The 20,251-nt window shown below is 41.2% G+C and overlaps 1 protein-coding gene across 1 annotated transcript; it reads right to left on the minus strand.

Moving 5' to 3' along the window:
* Positions 1 to 12,508: 12,508 nt before the first annotated feature.
* Positions 12,509 to 13,468, minus strand: LOC100757237 (olfactory receptor 10G2). The gene has a single exon (XM_027386502.1). It carries the CDS (start codon positions 13,466 to 13,468, stop codon positions 12,509 to 12,511), a length of 960 nt encoding a protein of 319 aa, XP_027242303.1.
* Positions 13,469 to 20,251: the final 6,783 nt, after the last annotated feature.

Raw genomic sequence — 20,251 nt, forward strand, 5'->3', positions numbered from 1 at the left:
TTGTGTGGATTAATATCAGGGTTTTCAATTCTATTCCATTGGTCTACCTGTCTATTTTTGTGCCAATACCAAGATGTTTTCAGGACTATAGCTCTGTAATCGAGCTTGAAGTCAGGAATGGTGATGCCTCCAGAAGTTCCTTTATTGTACAGGGTTGTTTTGGCTATCCTGCATTTTTTTGTTTCTCCATATAAAGTTGAGAATTGTTCTTTCAAGGTCTGTGAAGAATTGTGCTGGGATTTTGATGGGGACTGCATTGAATCTGTAGATTGCTTTTGGTAAGATTGCCATTTTTACTATGTTGATCCTACCTATCCTAGAGCATGGGAGATCTTTCCTTTTTCTGGTATCTTCTTTAATTTCTTTCTTTCTTTCTTTTTTTTTTTAGTTTTTCAAGACTGGGTTTCCCTGTGGCTTTTTGAGGTTGTCCTGGAACTAGCTCTTGTAGACCAGGCTGGTCTCGAACTCACAGAGATCCGCCTGTCTCTGCCTCCTGAGTGCTGGGATTAAAGGCGTGCGCCACCAACGTCGGCCTTTTGGCTAAGATCAAGTGTTTAATTTCTTTCTTTAGAGACTCAAAATTCTTACAGTACAGGTCTTTCGCTTTTTTGGTTAGTGTTCTCCCAAGGTATTTTATGTTGTTTGTGGCAATTGTAAAGGGTGATGTTTCTCTGATTTCTTTTTCCACCAATGTGTCATCGGTATATAGTAGGGCTACAGAATTTTTTGAATTAATCTTGTATCCAGCTACTTTGCTGAAGGTGTTTATCAGCTATAGGAGTTCCCTGGTAGAGTTTTTTTCCCGTTATTTATGTAGACTATCATATCATCTGCAAATAGTGAGAGTTTGACTTCTTCCTTTCTAATTTGTATTTCCTTGATCTCCTTTTGTTGTCTTATTGCTCTAGCTAGAACTTCAAGTATAATATTGAAGAGATATGGAGAGAGTTGAGAGAGTTGTCTTGTCCCCGATTTTAGAGGAATTACATTGTGTTTCTCTCCATTTAATTTGATGTTGGCTGTCAGCTTGCTGTATACTGTTTTTATTATGTTGAGGTATGTTCCTGTTACCCCTGATTTCTCCAAAACCTTTATCATGAAGAGGTGTTGGATTTTTGTCAAAGGCTTTTTCGGCATCTAGTGAGATGATCATGTGTTTTTTTTTTCCTCAGTCTGTTTATATGGTGGATTACATTGATGGATTTTCATATGTTGAACCATCCTTGCATCCCTGGGATGAAGCCTACTTGATCATGGTGGATGATTTCTCTGATGTGTTCTTGGATTCGATTTGCCAGTATTTTATTGAGAATTTTTGCATCAATGTTCATGAGGGATATTGGTCTGTAGTTCTCTTTCTTAGTTGTGTCTTTGTGTGGCTTGGATATCAAGGTTGTTGAAGCCTCATAAAAAGAGTTTGGCAATGATGCTTCTGCTTCTATTGTGTGGAATACTTTGAGGAGAATTGGTATGACCTGTTCCTTGTATTTCTGGTAGAATTCTGCAGTGAATCCATCTGGCCCTGGGCTTTTTTTGGTTGGGAGACTATTGATGACTGCTTCTATTTCATTAGGGGTTATATGTCTGTTTAAGTTGCTTATCTGTTCTTGATTTGATTTTGAAAAGTGAAATCTGTCCAGAAAACTGTCCATTTCCTTTAGATTTTCGGATTTTGAGGAATATAGGTTTTCGAAGTATGACCTGATGATTCTCTGGATTTCCTCTGTGTCTGTTGTTATATCCCCCTTTTCATTTGTGATTTTATTGATTTGCATGTTCACTCTCTGTTGTTTGGTAAGTTTGGATAAAGGTTCGTCTATCTTGTTGATTTTCTCAAAGAACCCACTCTTTGTTATATTTATTCTTTGTATTGTTCTCCTAGTTTCCATTTTATTGAATTCAGCCCTCAATTTGAATATTTCCTGGAGTCTGCTCCTCTGGGATGTATTGGCTTCTTGGTGTTCTAAAGCTTTCAGTTGTGCTGTTAATTCTCTAGTGTGATTATTCTCCTGTTTCTTCATGCGGGCACTTAGTGCTATGAACCTTACTCTTAGCACTGCTTTCAAAGTGTCCCATAGGTTTGGGTATATTGTGTCTGCATTCTCATTGAATTCTAGGGAATCTTTAATTTCTTTTTTTTTTAAAATTTCTTCCTGGACCCAGGAATTGTGCAACTGGGTGTTACTTAATTTCCATGAGTTTGTAGGTTTTCTGTAATTCGTGTTGTTGAATTCTAGCTTTAAAGCATGGTGGTTTGATAAGATACAGGGGGTTATTTCAATTTTTTGCACCTGTTGAGGTTTGCTATGTTGCCAACTATGTGGTTGATTTTAGAGAAGGTTCCATTTGGTGCTGAGAAGAAGGTAAATTGTTTTGTATTTGGATGGAATGTTCTATAGATATTCTGTTAAGTCCAATTGAGCCATAACTTCTATTAGTTCCTTTGTTTCTTTGTTAAATTTCTGTCTGGTGTTCCTGTCCAGTGGTAAGAGTGGGGTGTTGACTACAGACTAATATCCCTCATGAACATCGATGCTAAAATACTCAATAAAATATTGGTGAATAGAATCCAAGAACACATCAGAAAAATCATCCCACCACAATCAAGTAGGCTTCATCCCAGGGATGCAAGGATGGTTCAACATACGGAAATCCATCAATGTAATCCACCATATAAACAAACTGAAAAAGAAAAACCACATGATCATTTCACTAGATGCTGAAAAGGCCTTTGACAAAATGCAACATCCTTTCATGATAAAGATCTTGGAGAGAACAGGAATAACAGGAACATATCTAAACATGATAAATGCTATATACACCAAACCAATAGCCAACATCAAACTAAATGGAGAGAAACTCAAAGCGTTTCCTCTAAAATCAGGAACAAGACAAGGCTGTCCACTCTCTCCATATCTCTTCAATATTGTACTTGAAGTTCTAGCTAGAACAATAAGACAAGAAAAGGGGATCAAAGGGATACAAATTGGAAAGGAAGAAGTCAAACTTTCACTATTTGCAGACGACATGATAGTCTGCATTAGTGACCCAAAAAACTCTACCAGGGAACTCCTACGGCTGATAAACACCTTCAGCAAGGTAGCAGGATTCAAAATTAACTAAAAAAAAATCAGTAGCCATACTATATACAGATGATAAATCCAATGAGAAAGAAATCAGGGAAACATCACCTTCACAGTATCCACAAGCAACATAAAATATCTTGGGTTAACACTAACCAAAAAAGTGAAAGAAAGACCTGTACAGTAAGAACGTTGAGACTTTAAAGAAAGAAATTAAAGAAGATACCAGAAAATGGAAAGATCTTCCATGCTCTTGGATAGGTAGGATCAAATAGTAAAAATGGCAATCTTGCCAAAAGCAATCTACAAACTCAATGCAATCCCAATCAAAATCCCAACCCAGATCTTCACAGACATTGAAAGAACAATACTCAACTTTATATGGAAAAATAAAAAACTCAAGATAGCCAAAACAACTCTTTACAATAAAGGATCTTCTGGAGGCATTACCATCCCTGACTTCAAGCTCTATTATAGAGCCATAGTTCTGAAAACAGCTTGGTATTGGCACAAAAATAGACAGATAGACCAGTGGAATCGAATTGAAAACCCTGATATTAACCCACACACCTACAAATACCTTATTTTTGACAAAGGTGCTAAATCTATACAATGGAAAAAAGAGAGCATCTTCAACAAATGGTGCTGGCACAATTGGATTCAGACATGCAGAAGATTGCAGATAGATCCATAGCTGTCACCATGCACAAAATTTAAGTGCAAATGGATCAAAGAATTCACTATAAATCCAGCCACACTGAATCATCTAGAAGAGAAAGTGGGAGTCACCCTTGAACAAATTGGCACAAGAGACCGCTTCCTGAACATTATGCCAGTAGCACAGACATTGAGGTCTGCAATTAATAAATGGGACCTCCAGAAACTGAGAAGCTTCTGCAAGGCAAAGGACACAGCCAGTAAGACAAAGTGACTGCCCATAGAATGGGAAAAAATCTTCATCGACCTCTCATCTGACAGAGGGCTGATTTCCAAAATATACAATGATCTCAAGTAGCTAGCCACCAAAACACCAAACAATGAAATTAAAAAGTGGGGTGCAGAACTAAATAGAGAATTCTCAACAGAGGAATCTAAAATGGCTGAAAGACACTTAAGAAAGTACTCAAAATTCTTGGCCATCAGAGAAATGAAATTCAAAACAACTCTGAGATACCACCTCACACCTGTCAGAATGGCTAAAATCAAAAATACCAATGACAATCTATGCTGGAGAGGATGTGGAGAAAAAGGAACACTCCTTCATTGCTGGTGGGAGTGCGAACTTGTAAGACCACTCTGGAAATCAGTATGGCGGTTGCTTAGAAAAATGAGAATCTGTCTACCTCAAGATCCAGCCATTCCTCTCTTGGGTATATACCCAAATAATGCACTTCATACAACAAAGACATATGTTCACCCAAGTTCATAGCAGCATTGTTAGTAATAGCCAGAACCTGGAAACAACCTAGATGTACCTCAACTGAAGAATGGATAGAGAAAATGTGGTACATTTATACGATGGAGTATAAAAAAGCAGAAAAAAGCAGTGGTATCTTGAAATTCACAGGCAAATGGATGGAACTAGAAGAAACCATCGTGACTGAGGTAACCCAGTCACAAAGAGACAATCATGGTATGTACTCACTCATGTATGAATTTTAGACATAGAGCAAAGGAATACCAGCATATAATCCTCTTCACAAAATAAACTAGGAAACACGAAGAATTCTAAGGGATAAATGAATGGATCCCAGGAATGGGAAATGGCATGAACTCCTGAGCTAATTGGGAGCATGAGGGTAGGGGATAGGGAGCTGCCACAATGAGAGCAGGAGAAGAGGAGTGGAGGAAAGGAAATGGAGAAGCAGTAATATTGAGTTGGGGGAAGAATAGAGGAGAGAGAGCAGGATGAGAGATACCATATTAGAGGGAGCCACTATAGGTCCGAGGAGAGATCTGGCACTAGGGAGATTTCCAGAGACCTACAAGGATGACACGATCTGACAATCCAGGCAATGGTGGAGATAACCTAAATGCCCTTCCCCTAAAATGAGATTGATGACTACTTTTTATGCCATCCTAGAGCCCTCATCCAGAGGCTGATGGAAGCAGAGACAGACATACACAGATATACACTGAACTGAGCTCTGGAACTTAGTTGAAGAGAGGGAGGAATGAAGATTGAAGGGGTTGGTACCAGGTTTGAGAAACCCACAGAAACAGTTGGCCTGAACAAGGGGGAGCACATCGACCCCTGACTGCTGTCTGGGAAGCCAGCACAGGACTGATCCAGACCCCTGAACATGGATGTCAATGAGGAGGCCTCTGCACTTCAGGGGGTCTCTGGTAGTGGATTAGTATTTTTCCCTGGTGTAAGAAGGGACTTTGAGAGCCCATCCCATGTGAAGGGATATACTCTTGCCCTAGACACATGGGAAGGGCCCAGGCCCAGGCCAGGAAGATTTGGTAGACTTTGGGGAGCCCTGTTGAGGGCCCTACACTGCCTGGGGAGTGGAGGGTGGATGGGGTGGAGGGTAGGTTGGGGGTTGGGGAGGGGGGATGAAGTGAGGGGAGGGAGAGGGAGAGGGAGAGGGAGAGGGAGAGGGAGAAGGGATTGACATGTGAAACAAGCTTGTTCCTAACTTGAACTAATAAAAATAATAAAAAACGAGTGGGGTGTTGAAGTCTCCCACTACAAATAAGTGTGTGCAGTTTCATGTGTGATTTGAGTTTTAGAAATGTTTCTTTTACAAACATGGATGCCTTTGCATTTGGGGCATAAATGTTCAGAATTGAGACTTTATCCTGATGGATTTCTCCTGAGATGAGTAGGAAGTGACCTCCTTCATCTCTTTTGATTGATTTTAGTTTAAAGTCCAATTTGTTGGATATTAGGATTGCTACCTCCGCTTGTTTCTTGGGTCCATTTATTGGAAAATCTTTTCCCAACCTTTAATTCTTAGGTACCGTCTGTCTTTGAAATTGAGGTGTGTTTCTTGTATTCAGCAGAAAGATGGATTCTGTCTTCTTATCCATTCTGCTAATCTGTGTCTTTTATAGGCGAGTTAAGACCATTTATATGAGGGATATTAACGATCATTGATTGTTCATTCTTGTTTGTTTTGATTTGGTGATGGTGGCGAAATTATGTGAGGCATTCTATCCATTTTTCCTTTTGGCTGTTGGTAAAGTGGGATTATCTATTGCCTATATTTTTCTGGTTAACTTCCTTGGGTTGCAGTTTTCCTTCCAGAACTTTCTGTAGGGCTGTATTGGTGGATATGTATTGTTTGAATCTCGTTTTGTCATGGAATATCTTGTTTTCTCCATCTATATTGATTGAAAGCTTTGCTGGGTATAGTAGTCTGGTCTGGCATCCGTGGTTTCTTAGTGTAGGTAGAATATATATCCAGGACCTTCTGGCTTTCAGAGTTTCCATGGAAAAGTCAGGTATAATTCTGATAGGTTTGCCTTTATATGTTACTTGACCTTTTTCCTTTGCTGCTCTTAATATTTTCTCTTTATTCTGTATGTTTGGTGCTTTGATTATTATGTGATGAGGAGACCTTTTGTTTTTTTTTTTTTGTTCAGTCTATTTGGTGTACTGTAGGCTTCTTGTATTTTCATTGGCATGTCTTTCTTTAGGTTGGGAAATTTTTCTTCCATGATTTTGTTGAATATGTTTTCTGCACCTTTGAGTTGGCTTTGTTCACCTTCTTCTATACCTATTATTCTTAGGTTTGTTCTTTTCACGATATCCCATATTTCCTGGATATTTTGTGTTAGGGATTTGTTGGACTTAAGATTTTCTTTGGTTGATGAGTCTATTTCTCCCAGTGTATCTTCAACTCCTGAGATTCTCTCTTCCATCTCTTGTATTCTGTTGGTTATGCTTACATCTGTAGTTCCTGATCGTTTACCCAGCTTTTCTGTTTCCAGCATTTCCTCAGACTGTGCTTTCTTTATTGTCTCTATTTCAGTTTTTAGGTCTTGAACTGTTTCCTTGAGAGATTTGTTGATATCTTGTATTTTTTGGTTTGTTTTTTCTTCCATTTCTTTAAGGGATTTTCTCATGTCCTCTTTGAGGTCCTCTATTATTTTCATGAAGACATTTTTAAGGTCATTCTCTTCTGCTTCATCTGCATTGTGATGTTGAGGTCCTTCTGGTGTATGGTTCCTAGTCTCCAGTGGTGTCATATTGGGTTTTCTGTTGTTGAATGTGCTTTTACATTGTCCTCTTCTCATCCTTTCTTCTGATGGGTTTAGCAGGAATCTCTTCCTCTCCTTGTGGGTAGGGGACCAAGGTTCCCTTCTGGTAGATGCATACAGTTCCAATACTCTGTCTGTCCTCTTCTCGTGGATGAAGGTGGCACTGTTACCGGGGCCTTGGCAGTGTCTGGTTGTGTTGGATCCCGTAGTCAAGTTTGGATCCGGTGAGCAGACCCCTGGTGTCAGGAATTCCCTGAGCTGGGCCGAAGAACTGGAACCGGAAACAGCCCCTGGCCTACCTGGGCCGGTGGATGGAGGTGGGATTGGGCTGGTGGATGGAGGCAGAACTATTACCAGGGCCTGGGCAATGTCCAGGTGTGTTGGATCCTGCTGCGGAGCTCGGATCCGGTGAGCAGACCCCTGGTGTCAGATGTTTCCCAGCAGAGCCGCAGAAGCAGAACCCGAGACTGAGTTCTTGCTAACTATCCAGTAATACAAAGTCACTTGCTTTATTGATTGATTAGCTTGGCATTTATACATGTAACTCTGAATGTAGTTACACTGTGAATTAATTTGTGTTTGATCTCAAAATATTTTCTCAAACATTGACTTCAGTGACATGAAGGAACCTATCAAGATTTCTAGATTCTATTTGTTTATTGTTGGTGCTGAAGATTGAACCGAGATCCTCACAAATGATCTACTTCACCATCCTTTGGTGTCAGTCTTAATATTTTTCAAATACACAGTAGGTTTACCACTTAAATGTTGAAAGCTTGACATACTATTGTGCTGCTGTATTGCAATGTTGTCTTTTCTGATCACATCTGCTTCCTGATGTTATGGTATCCCTGTAAAACATGGACTGGTGTTATACCAACATATTTTTGGAGTCAGGAATTTTGAGTCTCCCCATGACATTGTTCACACAAAGAGTAAAATTGACAAGTGAAGACAAGCTTGAAGTTATTTGTCATGCATTTAGAATGCATGTACTTGAGTCTTTGGCCTCCAGTTACTTTGGCTTGATCTCTAGTTTTTCCAGAAGAAAGTAAGACACGTAACAGAAATAACTGATTTTATTTCTATTTTTTTTTAAAAATTAATTATTTGACAGTTCTGTAACATTGCTCCAGACCCCAGTACAACAGATTCCATGATCATTTAGGTTGTAAAACTCAGCATGCAGACAGTATCACCTGCCAAAAAGAAAACAAAGCCCTAATCCATCGAAGTCCATAGTTTCTAGGGAAGTCTCTAAGTGTGCTAACCTTGCTTTTTAGCTTCTGTAGTTCCACTTCTGGCTAACTGTTCTTGTTAACTGAAGTATGCCAGACCAAAACATGGTTTTTTTTTTGAGCTTAAAAGCTCACCCTGAGAAAGGCTTGGGGGCTACACTTCGATCCTGAACATCCAGTGTAGTTGGCGGCTGGCTAATAAAGACTTTCTATTGGCTTAAACTGGTATCTAAGCAGTCTTCTCTGGCAAATACCGCACAACAAATTCCACTCACATATTTGTTGTATTTTGATCACATTCATCTTTATTACTCTTTCTTATCCTCCCACTATCTCTGAACTGATTCTTTTACTGTCCTATTTTCTGAGCTTAATCAGGGGCTGCTTGCATGGAGATGAATGGGACTATTCATTTGAGAATGGGCAGCTCGCCAATGGCTACATCACTGAAGAAAATGATTCTTTCTCCCAGCAGCCATGAACTGCCAATAGCTATCCAGATAAAGGTTGAGCCTCATGACCCTTTCTCCCATTCATGATGGAGTTTTGTTGTGCTTGATCTTCTGCAGGCACCCACAGCTGAGCCTGTGGGTTCAACGGTTCTGTCACATCCAGAAACAGCATTTCACAGCACTCTTTCCCATTCTCTAGCTCTTATGTTTTTCCAGTTCCTCTCCCATGTTCTCAAAGCCTTGCATGGGGTGGTGGTGGTGATATAGATGTCCTGTTTAGAATTGAACTCTCAACAGTTAATTATTCTGAGTGCTTTGACCAATTATGAATCTTTGTATTAACTGCTGCAAGTAGCAGTTTGTTTGACCAAGGGTGAGAGCAGCCCTAATCTATAGGTATAAACATAGATATTGAGCAGTCAGTTTGATGACATTCCCATTTAGCAAAATAACAGTAGTAGATTAGTAGATCCAGGGTCTGTGATTTTCCCAGCTTTAGGCTAGGTTTACAGTACCAGCTATTAGTTCCTTCCTGTGGAGCAGGCCTCAAATCCAGTCAGAAATTAATCCCATAGGAGCCATGCCACCATTGCACCAGTTGGCATGATGACTTTATTTTATTAATTTAAATACTTATGTGAGTTTTAAATTTTGTGTGTGCATGTGTGCCTGGGCATGGGTAGAGTGTGAGACCAGAAGAGGATGTCATATTCCCCCGGAGCTTGAGTTACAGGTGATGTGAGCCACCCAAGATGGGTGCTGGCAACCAAACTCACTTTCTTTGCAAGAGCAGCAAGCGCTCTTAACCACTGAGCCATCTCTCCAGCCCAATGTCTTAATTTTTAAGGACAGATTTTAGGACACTTTGCCATCAATGTTTTTTTTAAAAACTTTTTATTGATTCTTTGTGAATTTCACATCATGTGCCCTAATTCCACTCATCTCTTTGTCCCTCTGTATCTGCCCTTCACCCTCAAAAACTCCCCACACAAAGAAAACAAAACAAAGCGAAGAAAAACAACAACAACAACAACAACAACAACAACAACAACAACAAAATCTTGCTGTGGAAGCTTTGCTGTGTCACATGGTACACCCTTTTGCCCAAACAACTTTATTTGCAAATGTTCATTGCAATGAGTTCATGGCCTCTGGCTTCTCTTACACTGTCAACACTGGCTCCTCACTGGAACTTCTCTTGGATATACTGTTGTTACCCTGTGTCATGGAGACCCTGCAGCTTTAGTTCTGCAGGGCTGGCCCTCTCACATGCTCCAGCAGTTCCTAGATAGGGTAGGTATTGGGTTGGGCCAACTCAAAGCCCTTGATCTGGGCCTGGATGGTAGCTGTATTGATCAGCCTGCCTGCTCTCCTGCTCCTGTGCCATCAGGAACAGCTCTCCTGCTTGCCCAGATGAGGGGCAGGACCAGTTCTCCAACAGCCAGCAGTATTTTTATTTGGGAAAAAAATGAATTTGGCTCCTAGTGATTAGGAATGAGGAACAAGTACAAACAGAAAGAATATCATGGGATTCATAATCTATTTACTCCAGTAAAAAGATGACTTCTTGAGTGTCATATGACAGATTGTCACAAGGTCTATAATAACTATGGTAACTGGGTGTGGTTGTTTGAATGAAAATGGCTCACAAAGGCTCATTAGGAGGTGTGGCTTTGTTGGAGGAAGTGTGTCATTGGGGGTGGGCTTTGAGGTTTTGGAAGCTCAAGTCAGGCCCGGTGTCACTCTATTCCTGTTGCTTTCATATACTCAAGTAGAACTCTCAGCCACTTCTCCAGTACCATATCTACCTGAATGCCTCCATGCTTCCTGCCATGATGACAACAGACTACACCTCTGAACTGTAAACCAGCCCCCATTAAGAGTTTTCCTTTATAAGAGTTGTCATGGTAATGGTGTCTCTTCATAACAATAAAAACTCAATTATGACACTGAGCATGATTGTAGTAGTCTTTCTTTAGGCTGCCAACGGCTCCAAAATCATGACTTATTATCAGTTATGAATGCTCAGCCTTTGCTTAAGCTCATTTCTCCCTAGCTCTTATAACTTAAATTAACCTGTTAAATTAACTTAAATTCTCTTCATCTACATTTTGCCTTGGGGCTTTTTAACTTTCTTTCATTTTGTGTGTCCTACTCTGTGTCTGTCTGTCTGGTGGCTGTCTGTCTGTCTGTCCCCAGGCATCTCCCTCTCTTTCTCCCTTGTTCTCTCCTCTCTTTTCCTCTGAACCTAGATTCCTCCTTCTTCTTATTCTCTCTGCCCATTAGCCCTGCCTATCCCTCTGATGTCTAGCTATTGGCACCAATCAGGCAAAACGAAATAGCTACACACCTTTACAAAATTAAATAAATGCAGCATAAACAAATGTAACACACCCTTACATAGTTAAAGTAATATTCCACAACACATGGTGGTGGCTTATGCTTGTAATCATAGCACTGGAGAGACTAAAGCTGGTGGATTGCTGTTTGTAGTTTCAAACTTTCTGTTTCCAAGGCTGGCCTTGAACTCCTAATCCTCATGCTTGGTCTCTTGAGTGCTATGATCATAGGCCTGCACAATCATGCTTGGACAAAATTTAAATTTAATTGTGATATAAATGAGGAGTAAAAGGAGAAGTGAGTAGTTAGAATCAGTTTGGTTATGTAAGCTTATGGGGAGGCTGAGTAACAGGAAGGAGTTGTTAATGATTATCCTTCTTAGATTTTTGTTGCTGTGATAAAAGACTAACCAAAAGCAACTTGGAGGAGGAAAGAATCTATTTGGCTTACAGCCTGTAGTCCATCATCAAGGGAAGCTAAGGCAGAAACTCATGGCAGGAACCTGGAGGCAAAGACCAGAAGCAGAGACTATATAGGGGAGTGCTGCTTACTGGCTAGCTCAGCAACCTTCCTTATACTACTCACGGCCACTTGCTCAGGGGTAGCACTGCCTACAGTGGGCTAGGCCCTCATCTACCAATTAGCAATCAAGAAAATGTCTACAGACATGTCCACAGGTCAATCTGATAGATACAAGTCTTCAATAAGGTTCTTTTATCTGGGGTGTGTCAAGTTGACAACCAAAATTAACTACCAAAAAATTCATGATATTCAAGTTAAACTGCTTGGGAGTATATGCGGACAAGCAAAAACCACAGAATTTGGAGAGGCCTGAGTAAAAGCAAGTTAGTGAAAACAGGAGTTTGGCTAATATCCTTTTATTTTTCCTTTCAAGGTTTCTGGCATAATGATGTACTTGCTAAGATGTAGCTATGTAAGTGTCTGCCTCAGCCTGTAACAAAGTATTTTCTCTTCTTAAAAGGCTCCTAGAGCTGGTAAAAGTAAGGTGCTCATTTAGTTCTAAAACAATCTACAATGAAAAGATTATGATAGGAAGTTTTTTTTCCCAATTTTAATTAAACTTAGTTACGTTTAAACCATTATCATTGTTGAGCATTTGTCCCATGAGGAGCAGTAATTAAAATCGTGACAGTGACAGTGGTGTCTGTGGTCCCTGAGCCAGTGGCTACTTATCTCCATCCACATTCCCTCCTCTCCCTGCTCTTAGCCTCTTCAGAGCAGACTTCACTTCCTGGTTTCTCAGGGTGTAGATGAGGGGATTCAGTAATGGAGTAACAACAGTGTAAAATACAGCAACTGCTCCATCCAAGGGACTCTTGGAGCCTGCCCGAAGGTAGATGAAAATACAGGGGACATAGTAGACTGTGACCACAGTGAGATGGGAGCCACACGTGGAGAAGGCACGCCGCCTCCCATCAGCAGTGCGGATCTTCAGGATGGCATGAACTATGTTGGCATAGGAGAGCAGAATCAGCATGAAGCAACTGGCGGCCACCACCCCAATGTCCACAAAGGTCACAAGTTTATTGACTGTTGTGTCAGCACAGGCCAGTCTCAACACTGCAGGAATGTCACAGATGAAATAATCTATCTGGTTGGGTCCACAGTAGGGCAATCGGAAGGTCAGGGTGACTTGAATAGACCCATGGATAGAGCCAGCCGCCCAAGCTCCAGCCACTAAGATTGTGCATAACTTTCCATTCATGAGCACAGGGTAGCGAAGAGGCTGGCATATTGCCAGGTACCTGTCATAGGCCATCAAAGTGTAGAGGAAGCACTGAGTGCTGCCTAGGAAGTGGAAAAAATAGAGTTGAGCTACACAGCCACCAAATGGGATAGCCTTGCTGGCAGGAGTGAAATTTAAAATAAGTCGAGGAACGATGACAGAGGACAGCCACATGTCCAGGAATGAGAGCACACCTAGAAGAATGTACATAGGACGGGCGTGCAACTTGGGGTCAGCCCACACAGTGAGCAGAATGAGCAGGTTTCCCAGCTGTGTCAGGATGTAAATGAGGAAGAAGACCAGGAAGAGGAAGGTTCTTAGATTTGGAGGGTGAGCCAAGCCAAGGAGAATGAAATCTGTCACTACAGTGTCTAGCGATGTGTTTCTGTTTCTTCTCATGTCTTAGTCTGTTAAGATGAACCATGAAGTTAGACAATGGGGAGAGGATGTGAGACAATGATTTTGTTTTGTGCTTAGTGGCTAACAGGGGAGAAATACATGTGTGTAAAATTGCTTTGAAAGGTTTAAAAGAAAGAAACCCTCCTGAGGGTGGCAGTTTTGGTAGCTGTGTGGAACAGCCTTCCCAGTGAGAGGCACCAAGACACAGATCAAGGAAAAGAACCCCTGAGCCATAGGATGGACCAATAACTCTAACCAGAAAGGGTTTTAATGAGGGAGGCTGAAGCAAATGTAGGGCAGATGGAAGTAACATCCCACATCACATGTATTTCCCCTCTCACTTGATCTTATTGCAATGCTGCCTTTTGTCTTTGCCTAAGAATCATGTATCCTCACCATAGCATGCAAAATATGCAGTGCCTGCCCCTTCTTCATCACCTTATCAGGTCTCACCTAGTGTTTATTCAGTGCATGAGACTCTGAAGGCTCTCCTGAAGTGTGCTCTGACACACCTGCACAAGCTCTGTCACTTACCTTTTCTCTGGGTAGAACTTTTCCCTTCGCCCTTGCTCATGGGACAATTACCTTCAAGAATTCTTTTCTGATTCTTGAGGACCTATACCTTTTCAATCACTATTTACATTGCCTAAGTTCTTACCAATATTACTATTAATTACTTTTTTTTCCAAGACAGGGTTTCTCTGTCTAACAGCACTGGCTGTCCTGGAACTCACTCTGTAGACCAGGCTGGCCTCAAACTCACAGAGCTCCATCTGCCTTTGCCTCCTAGGTGCTGGGATTAAATGTGTGCACCCCCCCCCCCCCGTCGCCAGGCTCATTAGTCACTTTCTAGTGCATTAAAAGTGATAATCTGATTTCGCTTGTTGGACCCTTGTACCTTTTTCAGGCTAAGGTCAGTCTTTGCTATTATACAATATGGATCTAGTTTCATTGTAACAAAGTCCAGAGATCACTGAGGCTTTTTATCATTTCAGGATCTCATTTAGTTTTACTGATTGATTTATATGTTCATTGGTTTAGATTAAATTTTAAATTACAGAATTACAAAGGAATGTTTATTGTTTATTATACAAGCATTGACAAACACATGGTTGTTAACAAGCTTGTGCATGAGTATACATATAGGTTTCAGTTTGTCATCCTACAACTCTCCTTAAAGAATGTTACAGATTTCAAGTATCAGAACCAACCAGGTGACAAGGAGGCTAGAGGAGTGCGTTCATATCTGTTTTTTGTTTACCGAGAAGCCTCTCCGGCAAGTTTCTACTGTAAAGATTCTCCCAGTAACACAGGGCTAAGCAGATATGGACTGAACTGTAAGCCAAAGTAGACATATCGATCATATCAGTGTGTCTCCAGGTAAGCCTATGGCATTTTCATGATGTGTTTTATGAAAGTTCAAATTATTATATTAAATTAGAACTGCTACACTGGAGTAATAATTTGGAGCTGTCTCCTAAGTTATATATAGTGAGGGGGTCTCCCTAACTGGTCTGTATTGCCATTCTGTTTTTTGCATTATTGTGCTTAAGTATGGGTTTATTCATTTCAGGTACCTTGCTGGAAGAAAGCTCTTCTGGCCAGGCGTTGGTGGTGCATGCCTTTAATCCCAGCACTCGGGAGGCAGAGGCAGGCAGATCTCTGTGAGTTCGAGGCCACAGAGCCTGGTCTCCAGAGCGAGTGCCAGGATAGGCTCCAAAGCTACTCAGAGAAACCCTGTTTTCGAGAACCAAAAAAAAAAAAAAAAAAAAAAAAAAAAAAAAAAAAAAGAAAAAAAAAAAAAAAAAGAAAGCTCTTCTGACCACTCAGATGCTGGGTGCCCTGTCTGGTGGGACTTAGGAAATTGGCATAGGACACAGTTGGTGGGGGTAAGGTTGTCTCTGTACCTGGGCAGGCATGTAAATCATGTAGTTTTAAAGATGGGTAGTTCAAAAACCTTGGGTATGGTGTCCAAGAGCTGCAAAGGGACATACTATGAATTTTCAGATATGGGTTTTTAGAGCAATAGAGCATGTGTTTGCTGAAGATTTGGGCCTGATAGTGAGAGTAGAACAGTCCAGGCCAGGTTAAAGGAAGCCAATACGGACTACCTAGCACCCTCCTGGACTGCCTCTCCCATTCTTTAGCTTCCCATGCCATGTGTTTGAGATCCTCTTTTTGTTTTTAGTTGGAAGTTTTAAAAAAGTTGCCAATAATTTGAGTATATCAACCCTGGCTTGATTAAATACTAAAGGTATTGTGAAAATATCCAAATATTAGGCTGTGTCAGATAATGATAAAATTATCTTACAATATGGTCAAAATCTAATCAAAGCACATAAAAAAACCGCAAGGTTAAAACTTAGTATAAAAACATCTCAAAGGAAGATTCCAGTGATGTCAGAGACTAAATAATACATCTTTGAAAAGCAATTGTAGTAGAAATTGCAGGGCAAGACTATGAGGATGGATGAGAGGGTGCCATTGAGAAGATAAGGACGTGAGGGACAGGGAGTCATTACAGGGACCTCTGATGTCCTGGGCCTCCAGGGTGAGCTGCTTTGAATGTGTCCTGGACCTAGGTCAGGCTTCTCTGATATGAGCACATTTCCTGGAGATGTTTAAAGAGTATAAAATACCTCCCCAGTCATCTGAAGCACTGGATTTCTATAGGACCCTTGGGATCTGGGTTCCTAGGAAACAAGTACGAAACTCTAAAGATGGGGACAGACACTGGCTTAGTACTGTGCTGGACATACTCAAAGGACCCCATTTACCTTGGGGGAAACATCTAGCTCAAATCTGTTTCTGACCCAGACATTTACCTTCAATTGGTTAGATGCCCTCATAAGGACAGGGCAGATTAGGGGGAATGTATACTGTGTAGGGTACCCTAGACACATTTTATGTACTTCACAGAGTAGATTTTTGTCTTTTACCAAAGGTTAAATGAAAAAGAGCTTGCTTAGGAAAGGAACTTAGCACCTATCACTGGAACAGAAAGATGCATCCAGCCTGTCTTTGTTTCTGCATAATCAACACCACCCCCTCTTGATCCACCCCCTTTCACTGCCATCATAATACAAAGAGAAAATGAAAAGGGTATTAAGATTTTTTAAAGTCCCACTTTCAAGTTTATAAAGATTGACTTTATCTTAGTAATTTTGTAAAGTTTCAGAAAGAAATGGAAAGAAGAGACTAACATTTAGACAATACAATCAAGTCTCCAACTTGCAGGCTGGTTGTGTACTCTTTAGTGGAGCACCTCTCCACACTGAGTTTCCTCTCAGACTCACGTGTACAGAGTTGCAAAATTGGTTGACTGTCCCTAAGTAGAATCGTCCTGCAGCTAGAGAGATGCTGTCAGAGGCTCAGTCCAGCCTGTGGTACAGGGCTCTTCTCTCTGTTTTAAAAAGGATTCAGCATTCTTTCAGCAGTTTGCGCTTAGGCAAATGCCTTTCAGGCCTCTTTGATGAAGACAACTTCTATATCTCAGGTTACATTTTGCATCACTTTTCATCATGTTTCTAGCTCTGATTAAAAGGGGGAGAGAAGAAGCACTGTCTAGAGATTTGAAGCAGAATTCTGACCTCAGGGGAAATGCTGCTGCAAAGTATTCCCCTAATGAGGCCTCCCTCCCCGAACCCTCATTATTTTGTGTTGAGAGAGGGATCAGGAAAACATGGATGGGGAGATCATTGGAAAGGGGGCTGTGGAGAATAAGCTCAGTGTTCTCTGTGTGGCTGCTGACTTCTTAGTGATGTTTCAGTTTCCTTGTCCCCTTGTCTCTCTAGTACTCATCCCATGCTGGCCACTGTCTGCTTCCTTTAAGATGCAATCGAGTCACTGATTCTCCCTTGGCCTTCCTCTTCCTCTATTTTAGTCTTCTTGGTTGCCCTCAACTCTATTGGACATACTGTATTTACTTAGCTCTTGTCTGTCTCCATCTCCTAGAATGTGGACTTCATGATAGTACTTTGGCTCATTGTGGAATCCCTGGCACCATATATCATAGTGCTTAGCATGTAAGCGGTTCTCAGTAGATATCTTCATGAATGCCACGGACAGAAGAAAAGAAAGCTGTGGTTTCAAATATGAACCTTACATTAAAAGTTACCTGTAGTTGGACTGGGGAGATAGCCCAGTGGGTATGAGTGCTTGCCGCATAAGCATGAAGACACATCCCAACATGCATGCATACACACACCACACACATATATGTACACAGACATGCATATGAATGTATATATATTATATATAAATACACCATACACCATTTTACATAGGTCAACATCTATATCTATATCTATATCATATACTAACCCTTCATGTACCCCCCCCACACATACCACACACAAAGACATATACATACACAATTGTACACATGGATATACCATATACCATCCCCACATGCACACACACATGTACGCTACCACCAACATGTACATGCAAATATACAATATACACCCCGATATGAGTATACCATACACATACCACACTGCACATTTGTGAATACACCACACACACAGTGGAGAGAGAGAGAACGAATAAAGTTACCTGGAGTATTCTTGATATTAAATTGATATTAAATCTGCATACACCCTCATGTCTTGATTGAAGGTGAGTCATTTTGGAAAGGCATTTATTTATTTTATAAAAGTTAGTGTCAGGTTCATGTGCCACAGTCTGTCACATGAGATTTGCTGTGTGGATTCTGGGGCCTATGGGTGACAGGGGTTGCAGAATGGGGAGAGGAAACCAAGGAGATAGGAATGGTTATATAGGAAATCATATAGCCTTGGGGCCAGCAAGATGGCTCATTGGCTAAGGGTGCTTGCCACAAAGTTTGCTATCTTAGGGCTTCTATTACCATGATAAAACACCATGGCCAAAAGCAACTTTTGAAGGAAAGAGTTTATTTCAGCTTAGAGTTCTACAGCACAGTCCATCATTGAGGGAAGCCAGGGTGGAAACTCACACAAGGCAGGAACCTGGAGGTATGAACTGAAGCAGAGGCCATGGAGGAACTCTGTTTATTGGCTTGGTAATCATGGATTGCTAAGCCCACTTTCTTATAGCATGCAGGACCACCAGCCCAGGGGTGGTACCACCCACACTAAGCTGGACTCTCCCACATCTATTGTCAATCAAGAAAATGTACCACAGGCTTGTCTACAGTCCAACGTGAGGAACACTTTTTCAATTGAGATTCCCTCTTACAAACTGACTAACTTATATCAAAGTGACATAGAATTAGCATACCTGCCCAGGTAAGTAGACATGAGTCCCACATAGTAGAAGGAGAGAACAAACTTTCATAAGTTGTTTTCTGATCTCCTCCACATGTGTACTGTGGCATGTGCATGTCCCTGCCAATAAATTGTAAGAATAACTCTTTCCACCAGCTGCCTGAGCCCCGCCACCACATTAGGGCACCCAAATAACACACAGAGATTAATATTATTTACAATGCCCCTGGCCAATGACTGGGATTTGTTATGTGCTAGCTCAGTCTTAATTATCAACCATAACTACTAATCTATATATTTTATAAAGACTTATCGAGGACACCGGGCATTGTAGTCTGTCTTCCAGGTGATCACATGGTGACTCCTTTCTTTACTACATTTCTCAGAATCCTCCTTCTCTCCTAGTCCCACCTACCTTGCTTCCCTATTGGCCAACAGTGCTTTATTTACCAACCAGTAAGACAAACATATACACAGAAGGACTTCCCCCATCAATAAATGAATACCTCTAATAAGAAATGAAAAAGAGTCGGGCGTTGGTGGCAGACGCCTTTAATCCCAGCACTTGGGAGGCAGAGGCAGGCAGATCTCTGTGAGTTTGAGGCCAGCCTGGTCTCCAGAGCGAGTGCCAGGATAAGCTCCAAAGCTACTCAGAGAAACCCTGTTTTCGAAAAACCAAAAAAAAAAAAAAAAAAGAAGGAAAGAAAAAAAAAAGAAATGAAAAAGAAAAGCCACACAGCCCATCTGCATCTGATGAAATTAGTGAATCAGTGGACCATTCAGGCCCTACACTCCAGGGCTAGGTCAGGATCCCACCTACTGGCACCAAACTTCTTTTCCAATAATCAGGGGATCACAGTGTAGATAATCTGTTTGGCATAGTCTGCCAGAATCTCCAGGAATAAATGGAAAAAAAAAACTGAATAACAGCTGTGATGGGGAATGTACTGTGTATGCTCATCTTATTGATTACTGAATAAAGTACTGTTTGGCCAATGAGATAGCAAGTTAGACAGGACTAGGAGTCAAAGGGGATTCTGGGAAATGTAGTAGAGAAGTGGTGATCCAGGCAGGAAGTGACATAGCAGGGAGACTCATATTTAAGCAAGGAGAAACAGGAAGTGTCCCTTTTTCCCCTCCACTCTTCCTCCAGCAGCACGATGTGATCCACGGGCAAGGAGGGACACCAATGGAAGGTGTCCGATAAGATAAGTCTTATAAAATATATATATTTATGAAAATTAAGACTGAGCTAGCAGATGAGAAATCCTAGTCATTGGCCAAGCAGCATTTGTACCTAATATAAGTTTCTGTGTATTAATTTGGGCCCTAACTCGGGTGGGCGGCTGGGTAAATCGCACACATGGCAGTGAGGCTTGGCGGCTTTTGGCAGAAAGATTTATCATAACACAGCTGTCATAAGGGGCTTTAAGCAGCACACTGAAAAAAGTGAAGGGGCAGCATTCACAACTGCACTCTTGAAGGGCCACCCAGAGGTGTGGCCAGCATCTGCAATCCCATCTGTGAGGTATCT

Source organism: Cricetulus griseus, assembly GCF_003668045.3.
Source record: "Cricetulus griseus strain 17A/GY chromosome 1 unlocalized genomic scaffold, alternate assembly CriGri-PICRH-1.0 chr1_1, whole genome shotgun sequence".
In the NCBI taxonomy this organism is placed as follows: Eukaryota; Metazoa; Chordata; class Mammalia; order Rodentia; family Cricetidae; genus Cricetulus; species Cricetulus griseus.